Source organism: Nicotiana tabacum, chromosome 9 (assembly GCF_000715075.1).
Source record: "Nicotiana tabacum cultivar K326 chromosome 9, ASM71507v2, whole genome shotgun sequence".
Classification (NCBI taxonomy): domain Eukaryota; kingdom Viridiplantae; phylum Streptophyta; class Magnoliopsida; order Solanales; family Solanaceae; genus Nicotiana; species Nicotiana tabacum.
The window spans coordinates 68791097-68804871 of NC_134088.1; the positions used below are offsets into that span (position 1 = coordinate 68791097).

Consider the following 13775-nt stretch of genomic DNA (forward strand, 5'->3'; position numbering starts at 1 on the left):
CCAGTCCCGGTCCCGGCCCACTTAGCCCGTTTGAACCGCGGTCCCGGACTGGCCCACTTGCCATCCTTAATTTGTGGCGTAAAGTTAGGTTGATCTTTTTTTTTATAGAAGAGTAGAGATTTAGCGTATAGTGAGAGTTTCTTTCCAAATAGCAAGATAGCATTCTAATCCTTCTCGAACCCTCCGTGACTAAAACCATCTATACCCACAATAAGATACCAAATGAACCCACGGGAAGTCTCAAATCAAGGAGCAAGGTGCTAAAACTCGAAATGATAGATTGGATCGTCAAACAAAATTTCTCCATTCGAGAGCTCGAATCCGAAACCTTTCGTTAAGGGCGAAGAATCTCATGCATCCCACTACATCTTTGGTGACAAATGAGAGTTAGTATCATGATTGGTCATCAAAATAAAGGTCTATTGCAAGTTGTGAAGCTAAATTTGTAACAAAAACATGCAGAAACTGTCCTAACATTGTCAATAAAATGAAAATCGCCGAAAAGGCATCAACCTTGAGCTGAAAATTACATTTAAGCTGCCACAAGTTAATATTGTCAAATAAGTTGTGTATCGTTAATTTGTTATCAAAATTCCAGATCCAACACCTACAGCTACAACTAGCAAAATAACAATTCCAGGTCTCCCTTTACGATTACATGACTTTAGCAAAATATGCAACTAAAACTAGGAACACCTGAATTACAATTGTAGATTTCATTGAGTGAAAATACATGTTAAACAGATATGGAATGCATACATCAAAATACACCAATTTCTTCTCTATCAATATCTTCTATTTCACTTCTCTTTCCGTAACTTCGTGAGCTAATTCCATCATATTCTCAAACTGAGTTCATGAACTGGACACCAATATTTCAGTACTACTGTGCACTGATGGAACTGCAGCTGCATGTTTTACTAGCTCCTGCTTTTAATTTTTTGTTGCAACAGGCAGGTCTCCTTCGCTCTTGGCCATGTGCATGCAAGTTTTCCGCGCTTTAGACTTTTCCCTGCGTCTCCTTCTTCGAAGACTGGAGTTCAAGTGATGCTCCGAGGTGGTTGTCAATTGGCATACTGCACTAGCCCACTCTGTCTCAACTTCCTTTGAAGAAATAGTCTCTCGGAGTTTACTCTCTTCTGGAATAGCCGTTTCCTTGACTAGCAACCCTGTCGTATTATTCGCAATCTGAATTAGATTTACCTTCAAACTTTTAACCTGCAGGTCCACGGAAAAAATTAATAACTGGCATACTGAACTTTTGCTTGGTTATAGAACAAAGAAAAAACAAATACTAGGCTAGAATAATGGTGGTAGTGATGTTTACAAGAAAAGCTCTTAATTTATCAATGGTTTCTTATATTCAATTAAGCTTCATCGTGAACTCTTCCTAGCTTGACCACTAAAAGTATCACTAACAGCTAGTAAGCTTTTATCATGAAAGCATCAAGCTCTCCTCATCAATCACTAGACAGCTTGTTTGCTTAATGTATTCATCCATTGTTTGCTGAGCAATTGCATCCAGACTCCAGATAATACTTGTGAACACATAATATTCCAAAAAAACAACCAACGAAATTCTAGTGTTAAAAATATAACCTGGTTTGGCTCAGCTGCTTCATGTTTTGCCATTTGTTCTATTGTTGCAACAGGCAGGTCTCCTTCGCTCTTGGCCATGTGCATGCCAGTTTTCAGCGCTTTAGACTTTTCCCTGCGTCTCCTTCTGCGAAGACTGGAGTTCAAGTGATGCTCCGAGGTGGTTGTCAATTGGCATACTGCACAAGCCCACTCTGTCTCAACTTCCTTTGAAGAAATAGTCTCTCGGAGTTTACTCTCTTCTGGAATAGCCGTTTCCTTGACTAGCAACCCTGTCGTATTATTCGCAATCTGAATTAGATTTACCTTCAAACTTTTAACCTGCAGGTCCACGGAAAAAATTAATAACTGGCATACTGAACTTTTGCTTGGTTATAGAACAAAGAAAAAACAAATACTAGGCTAGAATAATGGTGGTAGTGATGTTTACAAGAAAAGCTCTTAATTTATCAATGGTTTCTTATATTCAATTAAGTTTCATCGTGAACGCTTCCTAGCTTGACCACTAAAAGTATCACTAACAGCTAGTAAGCTTTTATCATGAAAGCATCAAGCTCTCCTCATCAATCACTAGACAGCTTGTTTGCTTAATGTATTCATCCATTGTTTGCTGAGCAATTGCATCCAGACTCCAGATAATACTTGTGAACATATAATATTCCAAAAAAACAACCAACGAAATTCTAGTGTTAAAAATATAACCTGTCTTGGCTCATCAGCTGCTTCATGTTTTGTCATTTGTTCTATTGCTTTGATATCTTCCCAAACAGGACCACCATCTTCACACTCAGTCTGTTTAGGGGCACTATGAATGTTATCAAGAAATGAAAGCATGTGCGTGGATGAAAAGATTTTCACAACGAAAGAATAAGGAAGAGAACGGCACCCAATTATGTGGCTTAGTGGTTAATAAAGTGGGTGCAAACGTTGGAGACTAGGATTCAAATCTCATAGACAAAATCACTGAGTGAGGTTTTCGCAGTTAATTACTAAGGGAAATTCATAATTGTTTTATGCTTTATTTGAGACAGCTGATAGCTGCACAATGCAACCTATTACTCGTGTATATACAATATTTTATGGGTCGGAAGGTACATTTTGTCTATGCAGAAGAAGCGAATTCATGAATTTGCTATAAATAGTAATTAGTGCATGATTTCATTACTTTATGAAAACCATTCAATAATTAGTACCCAACTGCCAATGTAATTTTCAGATTTATTATGGTGTGAAAACGCCAATAAAGCAGCAGCATAAGAAGTTAACGACAGTTTCATACAGTACAGGGAATTAGGAAAAATAGCTGTGGCAGCTGGTTAGCGGTGAGCATTCCTGCTTTATCGCTAGGATCAGTAGTCTCGATTCTCTTCCGCGTGATGATCCAAACTATAATATTTGGACTGCAATAAGAGATCATGATACATACACTGATGATGAGCATTGAAAGGAATGAATAGTCGAGTTCAAAGTTGCTACATTGTCCAGTGGAATAATTACCTTAATTTATCAACCAAATATATATTTATATATATGCATTATGCAGTGGAACATGCAGTCATACATTTGCACGTACATAATGGTAAGAATCTAACATTTGGCGACTGAAACAAAATAGAAGTCTCAACTCTCATGTAACTAGCTGAAAATAAGTGGCACCCAATTTGCCAAAGAAGTGGCTACTCCTTGCTGAAGTAACATCAGACATACCTTGTTTGCAATAAGTTTCTCAGGGACATCAAATCCAGAGCACCTCTTGTTACAAGTACCACACCACAGTGTAGAATTATGAACAGCAACGTCACCACTCTTCAGTTGCTTTGGCCTTTCTAGCAGTCCTTTCGTATTACTCTCAATCCCAATTACATTTGCCTTCAAATGTTTAACCTGTAGGTCCACTGGACAATTTAATAACTGGCATACTGATTGATTTTGCTTGATTATAGAAAAAAAACAAAAACTTAAGAGCTTCAGTTCTCTCCATTTTTCCAATAGGCTTCTTAAATTCTCATGAGAATTAAACAGAGGCTCAAGATAATACTAAGATATCGAATGCAAACTTCAAAAAGAATCTACAAGAGAATTAAGGAAAAGAATGGTACCCAAGGATGTAGCCTAGGGGTCAATTAAGTGGGTGCAAACCTTGGACACCAAGGTTCAAATCCTGGTACAGACCAAAAATACTGGAAGTGATTTCTTCCTATCTATGTGGGCAAAGTTACCCGGTACCTATGCTGGTGGCAGATAGCAGGTACCCGGTGGAATATTCGAGGTTCTTGCAAGCTGGCCCGGACACCACCGTTACCAAAAATATTAAAAATTAAATAAGGAAAAGATTTAATTTCACTGTTAACTAAGGACAATTCAGATTTTTTAATGCTTTCTTACTAAGTTGAGAAGTTAACGACAGTGTCATGCAGTACGTGGAGCTACAAATAACAACTGAGGAACCTGGTTGGTGGTGACCTTTCCTGCTTTATTACAAAGTTGCTATATTTCCAGTGGAATAATTACCTTAATTTACAACAACAACAACAAAAATACCAGTGGAATATGTAGTCATATATTTGCACATCCGCAATGGTAAGAATCTAACATGGAATCTGACATTTAGTGACTGAAATAGAATAGTAGTCTCAATTATCATCTAACTAGCTGAAAATAAGTGAGCATCCAATTTTCTGATGAAGTGGCTACACCTTGCTGAAGTAACATCAGACATACCTTGTTTGTAACAAGTTTCTCGGAAACATCAGATCCTTTCTCTTCAAGATTCCTCTCTGCCACAGCCTTCGAACTCATTGTTTTTTGGAGTTTGGCCATATGCTTTCTCCCGTTAAGATGTGCTGCCATAGCAGTCTCGTCAGAGCACCTCTTGTTACAAATACCACACCACAGTGTCGAATTATGAACAGCAACATCAGCACTCATCAGTTGCTGACCAGCAGCTGCTAGGTCGACCTTTTCTTTCAATTTTAGATTAGTACTATTATGCTCTGATCGTGCTGCAGCTGCATGTTTTACTTCCTCCTGTTTAAGCTGATTTGACTTGTTTGATGCAACAGGTGGGTTGCCTTCATTTTTGGTGGTCTGCTTGCAAGTTTTCAGCCCTTCACACATTGCCCCATGGTTCCTTCCGTTAAGATGGGACTTCAAGTCATGCTCCGATTTTGTTGTCACTTGGCATACTGCACAACTCCACTCTGTCTCAACTTGCTTCGAAGAAATGTTCTCTGAAAGTTTAATCTCTACAGCATCTTCTGGAACTGCTGTTTTCTTGACCTGCATTCCTATCGTTTTCCTCTCAATCTGAATTAGACTTTCCTTCACCCTTTTAACCTCCAATTCGATGGGACATTTTAATCTCCTGCATACTGATTACTTTTGCTTGATATAGAAAAACAAATACTCCTTCTGTTCCATTTAATGTGGCACTATTAATATTTGGGGAGCCTATGACTTACAATTTTATAATACTTTTAAGTTTAACTATTGTGACTTACAATACTTTCTACATAGTTTTCACATATGTAAATTTTATTTTAAAACATTTGAAGAATATATGTCTAATCACACTTAAAATTAAGTAGTTTGACCATTGCACTCCCAAGTCTAAGCCGCCAAACAAAATGTAACAGAGGGAGTACTAGGCTAGAATAACAGTGGTACTGATGAAGGATGATATTATCTCTCTCTTTGCTCTCCGCGCATGTTAGGGTGGATTAATAACGTACGCATCGATCGGCCATGGGAGGCAAAGGAAGACCTAAGAGGAACACGAATAAGCTTCCGATCGTGGAACTCAAAATTGGGACCAATCGGAAAATTGGAGTGAGCAACGAGCAATCACCGAAGGAAAACTCTGAAAGTGAGGAGAAGCATACACCAAGGGCGACGATCTGTGAGCAGAAGAATCAATCAAAGGGCAAAGAGCAAATGAATTCGATGCAAATGGTTGGAATTTCTGGATCAAACAACAAGAGTAGCCACGGGACAGCAGAGGGACGGAAAATGGGTATTCATGGTGGAACCCTAGCTACGAGCTTGGGAACACAGATTCCCACAATTAAATCTCCAGTGGTACAAAGTAGCGAAGCTACGAGCACCCAGAGGAAACTCTCTATGCCTAATGAGATGATGGTAGAACCAATTGGAGCACAAAGGGCAATAAACAGACCTATGGGTGACAAGGATGAAACACAAAAGGGAACCCATGGGTAACTGTGGTTACTGAGAACAAATTGGCATCTAGGGGCATGAATTTGCAAAATATAGCCCCATTGATAGTAGAGGGTGAGAAGATAGTTCAGTTGGATCAAGATAGTTCAGTTGGATCAAGAAGAATTAGACGGGGAAAGTGAGAAGTGGAGGACAGCGATAATCCTCTATGTAACTGGAAATTCACCATCCATTGGAGCTGTAGAAAGGTTTCTCAACTCACAATGGAAGTTCGAACAAAAGCCACAGATTTACTATCATCAGGAGGACTACTTTGTCATCAGCTTTAGCAGCATGGAGGAAAGAGATGAGGTAATGTTTTCAGAGCCTCATACTACTAAGAATAGACCTGTGATCCTGAGGTTATGGAACCAAGATTTCAACTTGTATGATGAAGTACTGGTACTATACCAGTATGGATTAGATTACCAAATCTGCCGCTAAGCTGCTGGAGTATGAGAACCCTCAGTAAATTGGAAGTAGCTTAAGGAAATCCACTATTTGCTGATGATTGTACAACTTGCATAGCTCGGATATCCTATGCTAGATTGCTGATTGAAATGGACATTACACGTCCATTGCCTAAGAGTGTGAAAGTGCAGGATCCAAAAGGAAATGTATTTGAGCAACAAGTAAAATATGATTGGGAGCTAGAATTCTGTACGAAATGTCATGAGATAGGACACAGCTGTAAACCTGTGAGTATTCAGAAAGGGAATCCACAGCCAGACAAAAGCAAAAACCAGAAAATGAAACAGGCTTGGAGGAAAAATGAGAGTACTATGGCAAAGGGGGCACCTATTAAACCAGTAAAGATTGTTGAGCCCATGAACCTATAAAGGCTGCTGAAGTTGTAAATTTTACTGAGCCCCAGCAACAAGTTTCAGTTGATAAGTGGACAGAAGTTAGAGGAAAGTCTGCTGCAAAGCCAAGCAAACTAATACCAAGTGAGGAGAATAATATTGATACACAGAATGGATTTAACCTTCTGGAGCATAGGGATCTCCAAACTATGCAGGGATGGTCTGGCTATGATAGAGGACAAAGTAGTAACAGGAGTGAAGGACTCAAATTTCCACTCTATTCTACAATGATAGTTACATGGAATGTGAGAGATTTGAATAAAACTTACCAACAAAAGGAGCTAAAAGAGTTTATAAAGGAGAATAAGCTGGGACTAATTGCTATTCTTGAGCATAGGATGGATGACCAAAAAGCTGGGAAAATAATAAATAAAAAAATAGTTCCAGGATGGAGTTGGGTGTCAAATATGAGCAGCACCTGCAAAGGGAGAATATGGATAATCTGGAATCCAAGTATAGTTGACTTTCATATGCTGGACGCATGCCCTCAATATATACATGGGTAAGTCAGAATATACACTTTGAAATTAGAGTTTCGGTTTACTGCTGTCTATGGATTGCATACTATACAAGACAAGAGGAGTTTATGGGATAAGTTCAGAGGCCTCACGCAAATAATTCAGGGACCTTGGCTAGCAATGGGAGACTACAACTCTATATTAACTATGGAAGATAGGCAAAATGGGGCACCGGAACAAGACATAGAAACAAGGGACTTTAAGGAGTGTAAGTTTGATTGTGGGCTGACTGAATTGGTAACAGTTGGGAGAGAATATACATGGACTAACAACCATGTATATAGTAGAATTGACAGGGCTTTATCCAACTGTTTGGGTCACTATGCTACCAACAACACGGGCACTGGTGATGGAGCCACACTTCTCGGATCACTCTCCATTATGGATAAAGTTTGGTAAGCAACCAAGTAAAAGAGCTAAACCATTCAAAAAAAATTAATTGCTTGGCAGAAAGTTCAGAGTTCCTACCATTAATAGAGAACTGCTGGAAGAGAACAAGGGAGCAGGGGTATTTGGAGAAGTTATGGAATAAGTTGAAAACTGTCAAATATCAGCTGAAGCATTTGAACACCAGACAATTCAAAGGTGATGGCAGACTGAAGAATATTTGAAGACAATTGCAAGAAATACATGTGCAGATGGGTAACAATATTCAGCAGTCAAGTCTCATACAAGAAGAGAAGGAATTGAAAGAACAACCGGAGAAATGGAGCATGATTGAGGAAAGTATATATAGGCAAAAGTCTAGGATCCAATGGTTGACACTAGGAGATTCTAACTCAGCCTACTTCTTTGCTAATATGAAGAACAGACGTGCCCAAAACCACATCAGAAACATTATCAACTCACATGGTATTTTACTGCAAACTGACAATGAAATTACAGAGGAGGTAACTGGTCATTACAGAGAACTATGGGGAACAGCTGCTACTGCAACCCCTGCTATTGATCCTACTATACTGAAAGAAGGACCGGTCTTAAATATGGAGCAACAAAGGGGATTGATACAACCAGTGACAAGAGAGGAAGTATACGAAGCCTTGAAAGATATTGATGATATGAAGGCACCAGGTGTGGACGGATTGAATGCATACTTTTTCAAGAAAGCCTAGCCTGTTATTGGGGAAGAGATCACAGATGCAGGCCTGGATTTCTTTGATACTACTGATATGTTCCCTCCAGTGAATTGTACAGCAGTAACTCTTACACCAAAAGTCAAAAATCCTTCCTCTGTCAAAGAATACAGACCTATCTCTTGTTGCACCACATTGTTCAAGATCATATCCAAAATATTAACCAAACGATTACAGGTAGTTATGGACAGGCTAGTTGATAATAGTCAGTCTGCCTTTGTACCAGGTAGGGTCATAACGGACAATATTATTCTCAGTCATGAGCTGGTAAAGGGATAGCTATAGGAGGAAAGGTTTGTCGCCAAGATGTATGATGAAACTTGACATGTAGAAGGCCTATGACTCGTTAGAGTGGATATTCTTGGAATAAGTTCTGGTTGGTTTGGCATTTCCTGATAAATATGTGAAATGGATTATGCAATGCATCCAAAGTGTCACTTACTCCATACTTATCAATGGCAGTCCAACAAAACCATTTGAAACCAGGAGAGGATTGAGACAGGGGGATCCCCTATCCCCATTTCTTTTTGTCCTAGCCATGGAGTATTTTACAAGAAGCCGGAAGAAATTGCAGCAGATTCCTGATTTCAATTATCATCCGAGATGTGAAAAAATGCATATTATGCAACTAAGCTTTGCAGACGATCTTCTCTTATTTTGTAGAGGTGATTCAACTTCAGTAAAGATCATGTATGAATGCTTCCTGCAGTTCTCTAAAGCTTCAGGACTGAAAGTGAATAAGAGAAAAAGTTTTGTTTTCTTTGGTGGAGTACATGATAACGTACAACAAGAGATTCTTGAGAACCTGGGATTTGAAAAGGGAGAGCTACCTGTCAGGTATCTAGGAGTCCCATCCAACACCAAGAGACTGACAGCTACACAATGCCAACCATAGCTAGAAAAAATAACGGGAAGGATAACATCATGGACTGCAAGACTCATATCCTATGCAGGTAGAACATAACTCACTAAAAGTGTGCTTTTCTCCATTCAAACCTTCTGGGCATAGATCTTTATGCTGCCCAAGAAGCTTCTACGCATGATTGGAACATTATGCAAACAGTTTTTATGGACTGGAACATCAGAAAGCTCATAAAAGGAACCTTTAGCCTGGCATAATATTTGTTGGCCACAGTCAGCTGGAGGATTAAATATAGTGGATATTGGGGTATGGAACAAAGCAGCTATCAGTAAGCATAACTGGAATCTCTGCCACAAAAAGGACAAGCTATGAATCCAATGGACTCATACCTATTATATAAAGGGGAAGATGTTATGGGAAGTTAATCTATCACAAGCATCATGGATGATAAAGAAGATATTGAAAGCCCAAGCATATTTTGAGAAATCTGGATATGCAGCAATTGATATACTAAACATGAACTGTTTTTCTATCAAAAGGATGTACCTCAGACTGAGAGGTATATTCCTTAAAGTACCTTGGAGGAGAATGGTGTGTAACAACTTGGAATGTCCTAAATGTATATTCACTTTAAGATTTGCTGCTCAATGCAAATTATATACAAGGGATAGGCTAGCAAAATGGGGAATAAATAGCAATCAGGCTTGAATGCTCTGTGATGAAACAGATGAAAGTATTGCACATCTTTTCTTCCAGTGTCCATACTCTGCCTCTATTTGGTCCAAACTATTGATCTGGCAGGAGATACAGAGGACACCAGGGGTGGCAAGAGGAACTAAATTGGGCAACAAAGTTTGCTAATGGCAAGAACAGCAAGGATCAGATTTATAGACTTATATTGGCTTGTTGTGTCTACCATTTTTGGCAAGAAAGGAACTGTAGAATTTTCCAAGGAGTGCAGAGGACTTCAGCAGCGATATGCAGGCTGATTGTGCAAGATGTCCACTATAGAGGAGCTGGGAACAAAAAGATATCTGGAAAGCTTAGGACTATGAACTATTACATAGGAACTGTGTAATCACAAGGTGTACTGGGAAGAGGGGAAGTTAGAAGATTTAGGCATGCAGGATGATGTAAAAGTTGGGTCCTGTCCAACTTATGGGTTTTTGAACTGTTACTTATTTCCCTGGTAAACATAAAATCTCTAATTACCAAAAAAAAAAAGTGGGACTGATGTTTTAAAAAAAAGTAAGAGCTTCAATGCTCTCCCTTTTCTAATGGCTTCAAATATTTACAGGAGAAACAGAGGCTCGAGACCATACCAGATAATTGAATCTAATGCAAACTAAAACAGGATTAATTTTACACAGTGCACCAATTAAACAGGATCTCAGTGTGCATTATTAATTGCCATCTTTCCCAGATTAGCTTTATCATGGGAACATCAAGCTATCCTCTTGTCATCATTAACAGCTTGTTTAATATTTCATCTATTGTTTGCTCAATGATTGCATGGGGCCAAGAGCAATACTTGTGAAGACATAATATTAACTAAGGAATATATATAAGGGCTAAGAAATATAACCTGTTTGGGCTCAGCTGCTTCATGTTTTGCCATGTGCTTCATCACTTTGATATCTGCCCAAACAGGACCACCCCTCTGTTTAGGGGCACAATGATTATTATTTAGGAGATTTTAAGGAATGAAAGCATGAGAAGAGACAATGATTTTCACTACAAAAGAATTAGTTCGCAAGAGGAAAATTCATTCGTTGATGCTTTATTTGAGAAAACTGGTAGCTGCATAATGAAACATACATTAGCTTATGGGTTGGAAGGTACACTGTGTCTATGCAAATGAAGCATTCATGAATTAGCTGGAAATAAGCAAAATGTCTATATGATGTGTGTATTTTATGTGTGCGTGCAAACAACTCAATTTGTAGTTTTTTACTCAACCTACTAATGCAACTTGTCAATTCATTAGGGAGTGAAAACACCAATAAACAAGAAGTTGACGACTGTTTCATTCAGTACAGTAGAAAAAGCCAGGAAAAAGAGATGAGTGACCTGGTTGGGGTTGAGCATTCCTACTTCATCACTATTATCAGTAGACTTGATTTCTTCTGCATGATGATTCAAACTATAATACTTGGACTGCAAATAAGAGACCATGATGAATTTACTTGTTTAAAAAGAACCAATAGAATCCAGTGGAATAAGTAGTCATACATTTGCTTCAACGATGGGAATCTAACTTAATGAATTAGCAGCCTTAATTCTCACATAAACTGGGTGCTACATGCTAAAGTAACATGTGACGTACCTTGTTTGAGATAAGTTTGTCCGGAGCATCAGATCTATTTTCTTCCTTTGCCAGAGACACAAGTGATTCATAGGGTTCCTCCATTGGCTTGTTAAACCACTCAGTGACAGTTTGAAGGTTGACAGACAAGCACAAACATACAAGGCGTTGGTAAACATCATAAAACTGCGTGATAACATTCACCGACAAACATGGATGAATAAGATTTTGATAAAAATAACCACGCGCCGTTAAACTGAGGTATTACCAACCAACATATGGTAAGTAATTTTATATATGGCCACAGAGGAACCCTGCCAGTCAAGAGTAAATGGAAAGACATTAGTACATGCAGCAGGAGTAGTTTCTCATGTTCAACCACATATGTTTCTTGAAATGCTTGAAAAAAACTCTCTAGCTCTTGAAATCCGAAACTGCTCACCAAGGGAATTTAAGAAACACAAACAATATCATTACCAAACATATCATTACCATTGGATAAGTTTCTCAAAAAGGTCGTCGAACAGAGAAATAAAGGAAAAGATGGTCCAATATATGACTAGCTTCCTCATGTGATACTTGGAGCCAGTCTCAATCGCTCGGATTGAAGCACATCTGCGGTTCCACAAAAGGATTGGCAAACGACGTTATCAGCAACAGAAATATACTACACCAGGTGGACAATCAAAGCATTCAATAGTAGAAGCTCTGATATGGGCTAGCGCGCATTTGGCATGGAGAAAATTGTTTCATATGAAAAATATTATCTACAAACTAGATTTTAAATTGGTCAGGAGTAGAAGTGGGCGACATAAGGTAATGGTAAAAATTAACAAAAATTGAAACAAGTGATATAAAATAAAAGTTGGGAAAAAGGGCATATGTCCGTATATTGAATTTTAGGATCACATTGTACTTTATATACTTTTTCCATATATGGAGAAATGGGGAGTTCTCTACACTTACAGAGGATACCCAAGAGCAAGTACCGGCCTGCAAATTACAGAGCAAGAAAACAAGGGAGTAAAAATACACAACCACATATATATATACGTACTTGAAAAGTAAAAGAAAAGTGATCAGCAAAGAGACGAAGTAACTAATCTGCAAGCTACGAAAGCTAAAACCTTGACCATTTTTGCCTTCCTCTTTACTACTACTTCAGAAAACAAGAATGTAAGAAAGAAAATAGATTTTACCACGCGAGGAAATCGATCAAGTGAAGCGTACTTGTGAGAAAACCCATTTTGGGAAATTTAATTTCCTTTAGTTTAGCTTTCCTTTTGTAACAATTTCCTCCGCTGGAGTTCTTTCAAGTTACTTGAAATGAGTTTCTATGATCAGAGATAGGAACAGAGATTGTACTTCAGAAGACTTTTGAAGAGGAAAAGACCCATCTTTCTATTTTACAAACTTCCAATTAAATGAAAGCATTTTGCTTCCGAAAAGCTGGAGTTTTCATTTACTGTTTATTTTCTAATTTCGATGATTCTACCGAATTGTAATTAACACCCATAATTAAAGAAAGTTCAGTCACCATAGTCCTTTCAACTTTCATTTTCTCCCTTTAAATTAGGACCCGTTTCACCATAGATTTTGCCAAAATAAATTTAGTTTTTATTTGGTAAACACATGTTTGGCCATAGATTTTGTCTATATTTTGGTAAAATCCCAAATCCTAAAACCAGCTAAATTCCTAATAATACACATATTTTTTCAAAATAAATTTGGAAAATATATTTTGAAAACGTATGTCCAAATATATTTTTATTTTCAAGCCAAACTTTACTTAAAATAGATTTTTTAAAATAAATTTGATAATCTATAGACAAACGTCGTTAGGCTAATGTGATTCTCTTTTTTCATTTGTACTGCTGACTTCCCAATTTCTCCTCCACTCAAATCCTTAATGATGAAGGAACTTGAAAGTACAACTACTTGTTTTTTTAATAACTAGTGATCCAATAGACTAGTAATTAAAATGCGCAAGTAAATACGAATTTTCCAGATAGAGTTGTAGATTAAAAAAGGTTGAAAGATGAGTATCCTGTAGGCAAAAGAAAGAGGAATAATAATTTTGTTGTACTAAACTTGTACAAATCTAGAAAATAGATTGGATATATATCTTTATTTTATATTATTACAAGAGAATATTTTTATGAGTTGAAAACATGATCTTTCTATCATATGACAACAATTCTTGTCATTGGGTCTCAAAACCCATCAATTATGAAACGGAGAAAATTTCTTATAAAATTTGAATTCTAAAATATTTAAGTGTAA

General features: G+C 37.8%; 2 protein-coding genes across 4 annotated transcripts; one reads left to right on the forward strand and one right to left on the reverse strand.

Annotated features, from left to right (window-relative positions):
• Window positions 1-551: 551 nt before the first annotated feature.
• On the reverse strand, window positions 552-12924 carry LOC107825863 (uncharacterized). Of its 3 annotated transcripts, none has more exons than XM_016652775.2 (10): window positions 12692-12924; window positions 12459-12485; window positions 11985-12107; window positions 11514-11806; window positions 11258-11344; window positions 4318-10847; window positions 3304-3480; window positions 2299-2388; window positions 1600-1917; window positions 552-1218 (listed from the first exon to the last, which is right to left on the reverse strand). In XM_016652775.2, exons 6-10 carry the CDS (start codon window positions 4879-4881, stop codon window positions 934-936), a joined length of 1434 nt encoding a protein of 477 aa, XP_016508261.1. In that variant the 5' UTR covers window positions 4882-10847; window positions 11258-11344; window positions 11514-11806; window positions 11985-12107; window positions 12459-12485; window positions 12692-12924; the 3' UTR covers window positions 552-933. The 3 variants fall into 3 exon arrangements, with proteins under 3 accessions (XP_016508261.1, XP_016508266.1, XP_016508267.1); XM_016652781.2 differs by having other exon boundaries at window positions 1033-1169; XM_016652780.2 differs by lacking the exon at window positions 2299-2388.
• LOC142163942 (uncharacterized) lies at window positions 6372-8304 on the forward strand. The gene is made up of 4 exons (XM_075221098.1): window positions 6372-6620; window positions 6686-7176; window positions 7643-7700; window positions 7831-8304. Exons 1-4 carry the CDS (start codon window positions 6372-6374, stop codon window positions 8302-8304), a joined length of 1272 nt encoding a protein of 423 aa, XP_075077199.1.
• Window positions 12925-13775: the final 851 nt, after the last annotated feature.

Excerpts from the sequence above, each read along its gene's own strand:
- LOC107825863 (XM_016652775.2), bottom strand. The coding sequence starts at position 4,881 with ATGCAGGTCAAGAAAACAGCAGTTCCAGAAGATGCTGTAGAGATTAAA. Across the intron at positions 3,481-4,317 it reads AGAAACTTGTTACAAACAAG|GTTAAACATTTGAAGGCAAA; the intron begins GTATGTCTGATG and ends GTGGACCTACAG. Across the intron at positions 1,219-1,599 it reads AAGCAGCTGAGCCAAACCAG|GTTAAAAGTTTGAAGGTAAA; the intron begins GTTATATTTTTA and ends GTGGACCTGCAG.
- LOC142163942 (XM_075221098.1), top strand. The coding sequence starts at position 6,372 with ATGGACATTACACGTCCATTGCCTAAGAGTGTGAAAGTGCAGGATCCA. Across the intron at positions 7,177-7,642 it reads TGCCCTCAATATATACATGG|AAAGTTCAGAGTTCCTACCA; the intron begins GTAAGTCAGAAT and ends ATTGCTTGGCAG. Across the intron at positions 7,701-7,830 it reads AAGAGAACAAGGGAGCAGGG|ATGGGTAACAATATTCAGCA; the intron begins GTATTTGGAGAA and ends ATACATGTGCAG.